This window comes from Pagrus pagrus (genome assembly GCF_965226575.1).
Source record: "Pagrus pagrus genome assembly, chromosome: 15".
Lineage (NCBI taxonomy): Eukaryota > Metazoa > Chordata > Actinopteri > Spariformes > Sparidae > Pagrus > Pagrus pagrus.
The window spans coordinates 18,848,091-18,863,575 of record NC_140199.1 but is presented as its reverse complement, the minus strand read 5'-3'; the positions used below and the strand labels follow the sequence as shown (position 1 = coordinate 18,863,575).

The 15,485-nt window shown below is 41.1% G+C and overlaps 1 protein-coding gene across 3 annotated transcripts in view; it reads right to left on the bottom strand.

Annotated features, from left to right (window-relative positions):
* The window catches only part of macrod2 (mono-ADP ribosylhydrolase 2), a 427,221-nt gene that overhangs the window by 288,371 nt on the left and 123,365 nt on the right, over window positions 1–15,485 (bottom strand). For all 3 annotated transcript variants that reach the window (XM_084376185.1, XM_084376184.1, XM_084376183.1), the window contains exon 4: window positions 8,523–8,552. In XM_084376185.1, coding sequence (XP_084232311.1) covers window positions 8,523–8,552 — 30 coding nt within the window. The remainder of the gene's footprint in view (window positions 1–8,522; window positions 8,553–15,485) is intronic.

The window sequence follows — 15,485 nt, the reverse complement described above, 5'->3', positions numbered from 1 at the left end:
AGACAAACGCATGCAAAAGAAAATAGACGGACCGAGTGCTGGATCTACCCCCAAAAACAGCCACAATAAAGCCATGCAGGACACAAATGCGCTGTGACACTGGGGTTGGTAATGCTTTGAGTTGTCTAAAAGCTCGACAACTGACCCAGAAATGCTGGTGCACAGCGGGGAGTTTGGGGTGCGGCAGGGAGGTCGCATGTGATGCAATGTGGAAGAGAACTGAATTGACACTTTCTTGCCCTCTTCTCTAGGCCCTATGGTGCTTTTCTCACTTTATGTACAACAAGGGGAGACAGAATAAGGCAGGCGGTCCTTAAACTGGGGTGCAAGTCCTTTGTTGTACGAAAGCATTTGAATTACTAAGTTGTTGAAATATACATAAGGGGCGCAATATGCTGTGGGATTGCAGAATATCCCTCTTGCTGTCCCCTGATTGAAGTCAAAGGCCACCTTCATTTCCTCAGAGAGAGCGAGAGAGCACAAAACAGAGAGAGAGAGAGAGAGAGAGAGAGAGAGAGAGAGGCTGCAGAGGTCGAACACAAAGGAAAACAAGCAGCTGCAATATGTTTACAGCAGCAACCCTGAGGGAAGGAGAGGACCCGACTACAATATCACATATATTTATTTTCAACTAAATGATTCTGAGAAGTCAAGATGGCCTCCTACTGAATGCTTGCGTTTTTTTCTTGCAGGCAAACTCGGAACATGCACCAATGTGCATATCACAATGTTCAAAACAGCAAGAATTGCTCATACAATAGTTTAATGATAATTTGAAACACTTTACCAAGACTCTAAACCAAAATATAAACAGCACTCAGAGATTCCCTAGCCTCAGCTGCCTCAAGGCTTGGCTACTGCCCCAAGGTTTTGAGCTGCAGCTGGCAGAGCTAGCATTTCAAACTGATAAGGCTCCCGACTTTCTCAGTCCCCTGGTTCAATATATGATGCAGGAGATTCCAGAGGAGTGAAGTCCTCCACCTCAAATGACCCCTCAGTGGTGAAAAGGCAGTAAAGCTCTGTCAATCTGAAAATTATACTGAAAAAAGGGACTGAGATTATCTGGTGCAACTGGAGATACAACCCCAATTACCCCCACTGCAAGCTAACACAGGCTGAATAATGCATGTTTTAATACTCTTTTTAGTCAGCTTATATTTTCAAAAATCAAAAGTACTTGGAATATGCATCATCACTAATTCATTCAAATTATAGCATTATTAGAAATGTTAAACACATGCAAGAAAATCCAGCCGTCAAGAACAATCAATGACAAGCTAAAATATAAAATTGCATTAGACACTTTCTGAAAGTTTTGCACTACACATATATTGTACACACTCTAAAGTAGTTTCCAGCAAACTGTCAATTTGAAAAGTGCAACTGACTGAGTGTCAGAGGGAAAACGTCTCTGTGTGGTCCTGGTTAGCTCCACAAAGCTCACTACTCCACAGCCAGACACAGAAAGCTCCACACAGTTTGATATGCTGATATGTGTGTGCTGTTTTAAGTTCGGCCCTTTCTCTCACCCGCACTGCAGTGCCAGAGATCAAGTGATGCCGTCAACTAGCTAATGACATGACTGCCGCGGGCGACGGCCGGCAGCTTGATTTATACATGGGGACAGAGATGAATGATTCATAGGCTAAGAGAGGGATACCAGGACACGTGGTGGCTATATGCCCCTCTCGCTTAGCTCTTACTTTCAAATACACACCTCTCCATAAATCCCTCGGAGCACTTTCTTATGTCTCATAAGCTTAGCATTACACAACTGACCAGTCCCGTTACCACCGCTCTCGTCATATATCTGTGTTTTCCCTTCTCTTGTCTCTACATTTTTTTTATAACTCCTCTTACCGCCGTCCCTCTTTTCTTCTATTTCTCTAGTGTTCATTGACTCCCTAACCATTTCTTCTTCCCTTCCAATTATAATGCAAAGCTAATCCTAAATATGGAACCCACTGTTGTGGGCTAAAATGAATGGCCCAATCATTCTGCATCAATTAGTCCATCCATCATTGCTGATTGGAGGGGGAGGAGGAGGGGGGTGTTCATGGTGACTGTTCTCTGCGGTGGCAGGAGGGAGCCAGAGATGGCATTAGAGAGGGCTTTCACGCTGAAATGCAATTTCCATCACTATTTGGGTGCCGCAGACTGCAGTCCACACCATGACCTTGTCCTGCTAATTTCAATGGAATGCCCTCTGAATGACGTCATCTCTGTAATAATTGGCTGAAATGATCTGACAGCATGGGGGTAGTTTTCACATGATCATTTTTCCATATAATGACTGATGGTTCCACTGCGATGTCCCTGTGCTTGACATAACTGTATATATAGTAACAGTCATTTTTCATCACCTATATATATATATATATATATATTTATATATATATATATATATATACATACATACACTGTATATATACAAACAAACTAAATGGTACTCAGCTGGTGGCACTCAAAGCAACAAAATATACAATTGAAACTCAACAGCAATCTTTCTCTCTCATCACATTTTTTTCCTTATCACTGAGTGGAAGTAAAAGTGCAGGATAGCTAACTAAGCTAACTAAGCTAGCTAACGTTAGCGTTACACATCAGATGAGAAGGACGACATTAACGTTTACAACGTGCACTGCCTCTCATCCATGAGTAGATGCATGCTTCCTTCTGCGCGGTGATATGGTTGGTGGGTGAAGTTCGGTAGAAAGAAAATAGTTCCTACATGAAACTGCTCACAACAAGGTCTGCGGATAACCTTGAGTCACCAGGTCATGAAACATTTCTGTTTGGTTTTTCAAATGCACACAAATTTCCCCGTTTGCGGGACTAATAAAGCAATACTGATTCTGATTCTGAAATGCACTTTTTAATCTTTACAGATATTCTTGTTCATATTCTTCCTGTAAAACAAACAATAAATATATCTATTTGGCTTCCTTGTAAATTATTCAGTCATTAAACTGGGTTACGCATTTAATAAAAGCAAGGTAACACTTGGGTGGGCGCATACAGTGCAGTGTTAATGTTTAAACTCACTAAGAAGTGCATTACACTTGGAATGTGTGTCAGAAAGTTGTTAAACAATTTTGCTAAGTAAGTGCAATTTACAAAATTACTTCTCTGGATATGCAACAATGACGCCAATTCAAATAAGGATTTTTTTAATTTTAATTATTTAAATGAATATCACTGGCTCAAGCCAATGCAAGAGGGCACTCCCATATTTGGATGGTGCTAAAGCAAGCACGAAGAGTACAAATGCAAAACCTCATCCTGAATACAAGCTACTGAAATGAGAGGTATAAATAAGAAAGGGAATACAAATGTCTTAATGCTGCGAGTTCGCCTCGTAAATAGTTCCTAACAGCAGGGCTTATCCTGAAGAGGAGGACAGACATACATTTATATCACTGCTGTCTCAAACACACTTAAAAAAGCACAAATACGAGGTGGACCTAGAGTGCAACTAACAGCCCACTAAATATGAGCAGATAAGTTAATCCCAAAGGTACCGCGCTGACTGAGGAATCTTTGCATTCAATTTATCATTTTACATTATTTAGGCTACTCCACAGGGAAATACACTATCTCTGTCATAAGTTATGCTAATGGCTGTTACTACCATCTGTGACCAAGGACCATCAGTCAAGCACAGTGTGCAATTTATGAGTTACGAGAATAATACGTTATCTTTGAGTGATTAATCATATAGGTGAGTTCTGGGGCACCCAGGGTGCTGAGATGGTTTGCAATACGGACATTAGGCCATCTAGCTCAAACCGTCACATGACACCATTCTATATATCCGCCTATATCCCTCCCCCTGCACAGAGAGCCATGGCCCAGTCCCTTCCAATCTACTCAATAAACAAGCCTAGGGCAGGACCCAGACAGAGGATAATGGTTCACCTAGAGGTGACAGGAAAAGAAAACAGAGCTCTTTGCATAACGAATGGAGATAAAGATAAGCACGGTGAAGCACTTAGGAATCTTGATAAAGGATTATCCAAACATGTCCGAAACTGGATACATTTTCTCCTCTTAAGCATGCTGGAGCGCTCTGTCTTAAGAGCCGGTCCTGCAGTTACCTTCTAGTACTGCTGAAATTGCAATGCTGATGTTGTGCTTCTGTGGTTGGATACATTTATTTTAAGTCCTCACATTTCACCCAAAGGTCACAGCTAGGACATTATACTCCCTCTGTTAATTAGATTTGTAATTTACAGGGCTGTGTGTGCACACCATTTTCTCAGCAGTGCCACTAAGCATTGGCTTTTCATGTCAATGCGAGTCTACATCCGGTGACATCTTTAGCTGCAGAGGAGGGCAAAGAACCACATGAGCACCACCACAGCCAGGCATAATCACAGCAAGCATAATTAATCCCATATATTAGAATGTGTTAGTACTAGCAATGAGTCACACTACTGTTTAGGAAACTTCTGAGGGAGGAGAGCTGGGGGCACACGGCACCACTACAGCCTATGTTATGTAAGCAATGACAAAGGCTGGTGAGTTCAGCGAGCGCTAGCAGCCCGTGGCCAAATTAGCTCCAGTCAGGACGTACAAAACAACCATGCATGTGTCCCGCTGCTTGACTTGGAGCAGAAAAAGGAGGCCCCAAACCTGAGAAGAACGATTTGTTTGGGTGGTCTAGTTAAAGCCGAGTGCTAAATGGCCAATGATTCTGGTTAGAATGCTAATGAGCCAATTCCCCTCCTGGATGGAGACATCAAAGGCGAGAGGAGCTCCCCCTCTCTGGCTACACAGGGCTTCATGGTATCATTACATGGCTCGGTGTGCGCTTGCATCCTTGTGTTTGTGTGTGTGTGTCAATGGTGGGGTAAAGGAGAGATAGACAACATGATGTTTACATTAGGTCTGCTCTTTTGGGACTGTGCCAGCATCGAGCCATGCTGTGACACACATCACACGAGCAACCTGGTACCATTCATAATTACCCTCTATTCACAGAGGCCTCATTTAGCGTGCCATTATCAGAGATCATTGTTATTTCCCTCTATGTACGTATGGAATCCCAGTGAGACCAACATGTCTACCGTAGATAACAGTGCTATTTTGGTTAACCCCATTGTGTACATAATACTGAAGACGTGCAACCCAGAGAGAATTCTCATCAGTGATTTCTAAGGATTTAATAGAGCATCAGGGCATAAGAATCTATTCTGGAGTCTCCATAACTAATGCTAGGAATATAATAATGTGTTATTTGGGAACAGGACAACTCTCACCCAGGGCTTAATTTTCACTTATTTCCACCTTATTCACGTGTTTCTGGCTGCAAGCAAACAAAACAATCACCAGAAAAGGCTTTGCTGTCACCACATATAACACATGAATTAATGATAAGATATAGAGATAGGTGAAACGTTTCTCTCAACAGATGCCTACACATATAGGAGAATAACAGAACATTCCTCAAAACCACATGAAGCTGGGAGAACTTCTAAAAGTGTGTAGGTGTTAAACTAACTTTTCATACGTAAAGTAAAGCTTTCGTCCAGTTTTTACATACTGGCAGAAGGCTCACCTCCAGAGCTGTGGGAACTAAACATGGCTCAGGTGCGTGAGGCCAACATGATGGATCATCCTGTTGTGAAGCCGCCCCTCTACAAAGCCCTGAGAAGACAGCTGGGAGATAAGGCCGGCCCTGTATGAGAGCACATCTCCTCCTCACATCGATCCTCGCTGCCACCAAGGCAGGAGGTCTTCACACACCAAATGATAGAGGTAGAGGGAGGGCCAGGGTGAGGACAGAGAGAGCAGTTTTGCAGGTTTAGCAGCCACCTTCTAGTGATAAAGACACTGGAAGATAAAAACCCCTCTTGGCCCCGTGCAGATAAAAGACAAACGCTGTAGAGGTTTGTTTTGGGGGAAAAAATAACTTTTCCAGCTCTCTGGTAGATAATGGTAATCTCTCCCTGGTAAGAATCATCTTCACGTTTTTTTAGCATGGCCAAAATAACAAAACAAGCTTCACAAGTATGCACACACAAGAAATATCAATGTACCATAGACTTGTTGTGGTCATTATTAACAGAAGAAAATGTGAGCCTTTGCATTTTACAGTTAATTGACCTTGTATCTTGTGCCAGTAACTCGGCAGGAATAGCATCGCTGGAAGTCAATTAAGAATGAAAGGAGGTTTTGCTCTCAAAAAATGGCACCAGCTACAATTAGAATTCCTCTGGAGTTAATAAGCACAGCTGCAGGTCACAATCAACTGAAATGTTTTCTTGCAAAGTATGACATTAATTGACGAATAAGATCTCACGTTCCGGTGTTGACACTCACGGTTCATTTTTTGCTGCTTATGTGTTGAGACGGAGCGATCTCTAATACCCTGACGCCAGTTATTAGTTGAAGACGAACCTGGATCGATCAACAAGGCTGCGCGTTCTGAGATTCTGAGAACTGTGAAACGATGATTTGCCACAAAATAACAATAATGAAAACATAATAGCAAAGAAAATTGCTTCTATTGTTTCTCTGTAAGTAGCAAATGAATGCTGAGAGTAGACTGCAGCAGATACAGACATCAATCAGGAGGATAGTGCACCCTGGGTTTGGTTACGGAGACGCATGTTCGTGACCTCTGATCTCAATCACAGAAGTTCTTCAGATGGTTGCGCGCTGAGGACCTCTCCATGTCAGCTCTACAGATTGTGATGCCGCACTGCTACACGACAGTGGCTGGAAAGTTTGTAGTCTTAACCATGTATCAGACAAGATGAATGAGGGCCACTTAAGGCTGTATGATGATTAGGTGTGAATAAGATTTCAACAGCTCTGTGTACACTCTAATGGACACCATGCGGCATGAGCAGTTAACCATGCTGTGGCTTTGATGTTGCTTTGTGCGCCTCCCTTTCCTCTGATGACTCATATCTGATGCCAGGTGTTCAAATCCTCAAGAATAAATAAATAAACTCAGAAAGAAGGCATCCTGCAAAGTTTCTAATTCTGTCCTAATATGCTGTTTTTTGTTAAACCTATTTCCAAAACAGAGTGACTATGTACATTGGAGGAAAAGTTTGACAGGTAAAATTATACACAATACAACATTTTAACAAGGCACCCACATCATTATCTATTTTCCAGTTCTGTGAGTACAAAAAACACAACTATGGCTAAATTAATGCAGGATGTATGCACACATTCAGTGGATAAACAGGGAATATTTGGCATACTGTAATTAGACCTTAAAAAACAAGGTCTCCTTTACCTTTATTAGGTGCATTATAGGCAGCTAAAATTTCAAAAGACAAACTCCTAAATTAGTAGTTGTGATAGAGACCTAGAACACAAACAATAAATAACAATTTTATAGATTACAGATGCACCGATCCACTTTTATTCAGTTCCGATCCACTTGTATTATTTGAATCTGTCGATACCGATACGATTCAGCACATCCTCCATCCCTGGGAATGTTGGCATTACACACATTACAAGTTGCTTTTCTGGGTTTCGAGACTAAAATATCTCCAAACCAAGGACATGTTGAGTTGAGCCAACAGATTCTAGCTCACTCAAGCGGACTCAAATGTTTTGGGGTTGTGGGGAAAACAAAACGCACTATTTACCAATTGGACTGAACTCTGGAGCGAGTCTTTTATACGCACGCATTCACGCCCACTCTAATATTGCTTTAAGTAATACAATTGTATTGATTTATGGTCTATTTGTTGTTGCAGTGCTGGTTTTTGGAGATGTATATTTCATTGCTACTTGCTATTTGATTTATAATTTTATGGGTTTGATGGATCTATTTTATTTATATTTCATATTATTTTATTATTGTATTTCATAATTCCTAAGATGAACAAATGTCTATTGTTCTGGTTGGGATCATCATGTACAACCGAGGGCTGTCAGGAGATGGTGACACATTCAAAGTGACAGCCAACACAGATGGATAAACAGATAAGTCTGAAGCAGTGACCTTATTTCATTGTCATACTACTCACACATATCATCAAAAATTCCCCCTTCAGTCAAAAATTAACAATCCACATCCTACTGGGTGCATTCTTACCCCAATCTCATCTTACTGTGGTGAAGAATGATTATTTCAATCATGTCACAGTAAAAGTCAAATTTCAGAAAAGAACAACAGTGGGATTGGGCAGTAGCATTCTACTGGGGTTCCCAACCCATTATTCCCACACTACGCTCGGGTGCCTCAGATTTCCCCCATCGCTTTGATGATAATGTTCTTCGGCAGGCCGCTCAAGTAATGACCATCTCTTGGTGTGGCAGAGTGCAAGGTTGCACTGAACTGCACTGCACTGCAATGTTTTGGCTTTATATTCAGCCACAGTTAACAGAGTCACTCGAGGCGAAATAGATATTAAAGTCTGCCATGAACCCACTGAAGAATATACAGTAGATGTGCCAATATGCTGGATCTGATGAGTACAACTTTAATTGCTTTAATACCATAGGAAAAAACAATGAGATGATGTGATGAAAAAGATGTGTTTACTCACCTCCTCCACCTCCCAGAAGACTTGAGTTTGCTGAAAAGAGAAAAAAAAACATGAGTCAGTAAACTTCAAAGATAAAGCAAATGAGGATCATTCAAATGAGTCAGCAATATTTTTGACATTAAAAGTTTGAATTCTTTAACTGCACAGGTGTGTTTTTTTTTAATAAATAGAGCATTTTAAACTCATTTATATAATCTAATGGACAGAGCTACTACTGAAAAATTTCACTGAGTTTGACAACACATCAGAATGATTCATGAAAACATTCAGTTTATTTTCACGGCCCTCTAAAGGAAGCCAGTTGGTATCAAGTGCCAAGAGCAGTCTGAAATTGGCTTGAATGATTATGTGGTTATGTTACATTTTTTTTATCACTCGCTCAGTAAAACCTGTAATCACACATTTGAATAGCTGTACCTGGCAATACATTTTGCATTTTCATGGTAGTTTCAAACAAAACCACAGTCATCCAAAGGTAACAGAAAAACCCTTCCAATAGTTTGTTTATCACATCTCCAGTAGACAAAAGTGATTACTGTGTGAAGCAGTGTTTTTTTTTTTTCAAAACGTAAATTAGCAAGTTGGCAACAAACACGCAGTTCTGTCTGCAGCTAATTTCAATATACACTATAGCAGATTTCTTCCTTGGCAACATGGCAGAGGTTATGCTCAATAAAACATGTGGTTCAGTCAAAGCATCTACCAGAGGCCTAGAGACAATGGTAATAGGGAGATTCAGATTTCACCATGGCTTTGGTCATGGGTCTGGCTCAGGGCTAAACGATATGCAAAAAAAAAAAATCATATTTTAAAAGATATTGCAATTGCACAGAATGATCATTTTTGCATTTCATTTTCACTGAAAAAATATAAATGTTGATGGTGTGATTTCTGCTGGCCTCTACGGCAAACAAGAATGCCGGTCAGGTTGTTTCTTCATGGAAACATGTCACACAGGATGAGTCCATCGTTGGACTTGAGCTGAGAGGAGCTCTTCAGTGCAAGACGTGTGATCTTAAAGAGTGAGACTTCATTCTCACGTATGACATAGATAGGTGGAGCAAACCCTGAGCAAAGTTTAGCCCATTGTAATTCTGTTGTCAGCCTTGAGAGAGTTTATTTTCAAACACTCATGGGAAGACCAAGCCCTGTTGTGTTTTTATTTTTTATATGAATCTCCAAAATGAGCTGTAGTATGGTGGTTCAATAGAAGGTAGTGCTATCTCAGTGGAGAGTGTATCATTAAAAATGAACCTATTTTCATTTTGCTCTGTCAGTGTGACACATCCGTTGCACACGAGAGAAGAAAGATTAGAGGGGATTTAAACTACATCTGTTAATTTGGGTGTTACTGAAAGTAGGTAGCCTATGTGTTTGAAGTTTAGTTCATACAGCGGGCATTTGAAAAATCATACACTGCAACATGGCTTTAATGATCTTCAGTTCCAGCTACAGCAATGGCTATCATTAGCAGTGAACACTACCCCATTAAAAGCTTATTATTTCTCGAAAACGTTTTGATGCGCAAGCAACAGATAAAGAACATGTGGTGTCGAGGAGGGCTGTCAAATCACAGCACAGTCCTGTGCCTGTTATTTTTCGCCTGATTACATGTAGAAGGGGACTTCTGGGGTCCACTCGGTTTCCACACCTTTCTGTGGCACCATTATGGCGTTGCATTGTTCTCATTTGAGCACCACACATATGAGTGGGCACCGGGACAAAGAAAGCTCTCCCACTGCAGAATTTGTCTCATCAAAGGGCTTTTGTTGTGTGTGTATGTATGTGTGTGTTTGTGCACGCATACAGTATGAGCATAACATACACACACAAGAAACAGCAACTCAAACAGGGATGTACTGACAATCCACTGTCATGTTTACAATAGCACCTCTCCAGGTTTTTCTGTGATGAAAAAGATGCTTGTGCTCTCGCAGCCTTTGTTTAGCTCTGGAATCTGTCAGCTATCAACAGCAAGCACACAACTCAAATGTGCATTTCCCAAACAGGAAGTTTTCTGTTCATCTTTCAGAAGCGTTGACAGATGTAGTTGAAAAAAAGTAAAGGCTTTATTACCAGAGATACCTTTGATTTTAAGGTGTGGTATAAGTAATGTATAGGGGTAAAAATGTAATTCTTATGATCTGAATGTGTTAAGCATTGTTGTTGTTTATCTATTATCAGTACAATGAAAGTAATAGTTTCAGTGCCAGTTAAGCGCAAGCTAATAGTATGCTAGTTTTCAGCAAAGTCTATCATCATTGTCTAGTCTCCTGGGGAGTCTTCCTATTCCTGAGCTATTAAAACACTGGGGTTTAATTACCTGACATTATGGAAATGCATACCTGAGGGGGGTGCTTCATTTACTCCACCTAATCAGAGATTGGAGATGTGGTTGCTAATCAGTCTGACACAACTCCCCTGTGTGTGAGTGTATGTGTGTGAGTTGGGGTAGTGGTAGTAGTGAACGGGGTAGTCTGTGGGTTGAGATGTTAGATGCTTTCTAACCACATGTGACTTGGTGTGATCACGGCAACAGCCCACTGGGAGATGAAGAGCGTTCGACAGCCATCATATCTCTGCAGTGGGTTTGATAAATATGGAAGTAGGGAGGGGTAAAAAATGCTGCTTTATGCCTTTTCATTTCCCTTCTCCCTGTATCCTCTCCTTTTAATGATCAGAATGTCATGAACCATGTTTTGGCCGTTTATCTTTGAGCACACAGTGCTGCTTGTGCACACAACAAATCTGTAACCTACGAAGTCAGTGTGCTCAGCCCACAGTGATCATATCAAGGGAGACATTAAAATCCTAAAACGGATGGGCACTTGCTTTAACAATTCGTCTTCAAGCATGAGACAAATAAGAAACAGCTGGTAGAGAAGCTAACCTACAGCTGCACACAGAGCAGCCCTACACTGTTGGCACCAATGGCTGCAAGCTTGTCCCTTATTCAGTATGACTCGCCTGAGAAGTGCTTCAATTATCCTGAGTGAAAATCAAAGCACAAATCCATATTTGGCCACATCCACCCCATAATGCATATTTTATAGTGTGTGTATTAATTATAAACTAGCTCTCCTTGCTGTTTGTGCCTGCCCTGGGCTCAGTCTGGCTATCGTGTGGTGGATCAACACATTTCTGCCTTTAGGGAGGCAGTGGGAGAGCCAACAATTAGTATTATCAGAAGACCATTATCTGTTTCTTCTACAGTGCAGCGTACATGTGGAGTTGTCTCTTTGAATGCATGTTTAATGGGTTTCTGACTTTGCCATTCGTTTCAGTGTCCGCTGGTGTGTGCCCCCTTGAGAGTTTGTTGGAATCAATTTCTCGTCAAGGACAGAGCAGACATACAACTCCATTTCTGAAACAACTACAAGGATCTAGGGCTGCAACAAACAATATTGAACAATCTGCTGAATATTTTCGCAATTAATTGTTTAGTCCATGTGAAAAAATACTGAAAAATGCTAATCACAATTCCCCAGAGCCCAACGTTACATCTGCAAACTGATTATTTTGTCCATCCAACAGTTCAAAAACCTTCATTTACTATTATAAGAGACAAAGAAAAGCAAGAAATACTTCAATTTAAGATGCTGGAACAAGTAAATGTTTGACACTTTTGCTTCTAAAATGAAACTATTAATCCATTATCAAAATTGTTGGCAATTAATTTTCTTTGCACCAACTAACTGGTTAAATGACTGACTGTTGCAATTCAACAAGGATCCCATCACATCAGACAAAACACTCTGATCTTTGAGCTTTCATATTTCAGAGAACCTGAGTATGTCTTGTAGCAGTAAAGATAAACCTTGAAGGTTTGCAATGACCCAGTTAATGAGAAGAAAGAGTGAAGCCACAGGAGTTGGAGTTTGTCAGGAGTGCTGCTGCGAGTCGTCCCAGTAGTAACCACAACAAGGGTCATAAATCTCAGTGGAAGGGCTCCCCAGACTGCCTGTAGATGGCAGGTCATTAGGAACTGCTGGTCCACGGCATTAGGCTGGCCCATCAAACACATGCCTGAACTGTCATCGTGGGAGCACCCACTTCCTGTCTGCCCTTTGAACTCCTAGCCCTCACAGCAACCTCATTTATCCCTCAGCCAATGACAATACAGTGGGGCCGCTGCTGTGTATTTTCACACCAGGAAAATATTGATAACAGAACCCCAGCCGGAGAGTGTGACAGGCGCGGTTTATGGATTGTGGCACTGCGTCAGGAAGCCGGCACAGACACAAACACTGTGAAAAGGAATGGTGAAACCACCTCCCTGTCTCAGTGTGTCCATATATTTGCAGAGCATTCATAAAAATGGCTTCAGTGCACTTCAGTGTGTGAGTCCTGTGTGTGCGGAGGGCAGTGAGGCGTGGATCTGAGCTTTGTGTGTGGTGTGTCGTCAGCAGAGCCCTAGATCATGCAGTTAAATGGGAAGTGCTAGTGCATAACCACAAAACCTCAAGGCAGTAAACAGATCCACTGTCTACCTTCTGGTCTCTGCCACCTCAACTGAACCCTTTAAATATGCTCCATCGGATGCACAGTCACCTTATCCTTAGCAGCCTCTCACATGCTTCTCAAAAAGCTCAGAGGTTAATAGTGTACTATGCTGTGACTCTGGGATAAAAGGTGGGCTACAGAAACGAATAAAAAAAGTTTTATGGATCTGGTTGCCTGCTCTGTTGCAAATAGATAGGAAAAAAAGAAAAAAAATTCTGCAATTTTTCAACCAGGCCGCAGACTGCAATATAATGTTACCGGCCTATCAATGTCTGCAAATCTTACAGGCATTTTAGCAGGATTTCCAGTAAATATGAGTCAAATGAACTGTGACAGGGCCGATCTTTGCTATGTTCTATAGTGACTGTATACTGCTTGATATCAGCAGATTTCAAGATCACTCGCTGCTGCTGCTTTTGAAGCGTGTCTCACCTGTCCACAAGAGAGGAATTCTGATTATAGCAAATGTGATTGAAAACACACAAACTGTCCCAGATAAAAGCACAAACTAGGTCAATAGAGCTGCTCTTTGTAACCGCGAGTCACATCACTTTTGTCTCCATTCTTCCGCTTTAATTAGAAATCATATTCACAGCTAATTTGACAGGCACAATTAGCATCTACACCACAATGAACTACAAATGGATGGCCTACAATAGTGGAGGAAATAGTTCAGAGAAAACAAAAGGACGATCATCTGTAGACTCTTGACACTTAGATGCTCATTAGATGTTCTTCCTCATAGTGCTCTGATGTCTAACATGTCAGCTGTGACACGTCGATGTTCGAAGAGGCAGTGGAGTGAAGGACCTTAGCAGTGTTTTTTGAGTGAAATAATGTGCCGCACCACACACAGACACGTTTCCACCCCAGCAGCCTCCCCTACAGGCACTGCCACTGGGCCTATAGATACATACAATCACATGCACAAGTACACACATGCGCAAGCCAACACAACTGCAAATATTTAGAGTAGGATTTAATATCTAGAGCATCTCATGCCATGTCTGTAGAGCTCTGTTTTGAACAGAGGAAACTCTAACCTTTAATGATGAGGACTCTTTTTCTTTTAGTGGCTGCCCAAATTCGCACAAATAGAAATAAAACTTAAACGAGCCACCAGTTGTGGGATGAGAGAGCAGAGGCAACAGTGGTATTTCGTATTTGTGGCACATTAAAAATGCATGCTACACCACACATGCTGCCTCGCCTGATAATACTGGTTGGCATTTTTGTTCTTCATAGCTTCTAGTGATCCCTGAGGAGCCTGACTGAGCCAGACAAACTTGTGGTGGAGGTGGCAAGATCCCAGCAGCACATTCACACACACACACAAAAAAGGCCTAAAGCTTGGCTCATGCTTCATGTGCAATAAAATGCTGTGGTGTCAAAATGATGCAACTGTGGCTGAAACAAGAAAGCGAGGTTCTGTTCCATACAAGAGTGTGCAATATGGACAAGTTACTATTGGAGCATTGTCTCAGTACTGGCATGTCAAAGTATTTACTGAAATATTAAACAGACTTTGACTTGCCTGAAGTTTCAGGTTTGGTTGGTGAGGAGAATGCCGAAAACAATGAGATAGACAAGACAAATATTGATGTGAAGATTGTGTACATCAATTTAGTGTGAACATATCAATCTTAAAGACTTCCCCTAACAAACAGAATTTGGCATTTCAGCACACTGTAAGTTTGCAACCAAAAAGACGCACTTTATTTGGCCTTAGATTAAAACCATCACAGTTATATCCAATTAAACTCTGCAGATACTATGTTAACTTTTCGTTAGGGCTGCAAAAATAATCAAAATATTATCAAAATATTATCAAAATCGCCAAAAAGCTAAGTGCATGTCCAAATTGCACAAGCTGCAATTTTCTGATAAAATGTGTGACAAAACAGATTTATAAATACGTACTGTAGAGCTACAGAGATGCCCTGGCCAACAAATCTTATTCTGCAGATGTAAGAAAACATGCTTCTTTGGTACAAACACCAACAGATGTCAAATCATCATGATTGTGATGGGGTTCAATGAAAATGTAAATTGTGGTGCAAAACTGATCAGTCCTACTAATCTTGAATCATATCAAAATTATAATACTGTCAAAATAATCACTATATGAGTTTTAACTATATTGTGCAGCACTACTTGTTATGAAACATGAGCAAGTTGTGTCTGCCCCTGCTGTGACACACAAGCTATTTCATAAAAAACACCAAATTCAATTTAATACTGCCAGCCTTAAATCCCCTGTCTTCCACGCCAGCTTACAGTAAGTTACAGGGTTTTTCTGCTTTGTAAAATTTTAGGAGGAGCTTGTTGCAGACCTCGTTTGCCATTCATTGGGTTGTTATATTAAATTGATTTGGCACAGGTAACATAAAGCAGGTCTCATTTCTCATGTGTATTGATACTGTGTCAGCGTTCAGCACAAACAAAATTCCCATTAAGTTG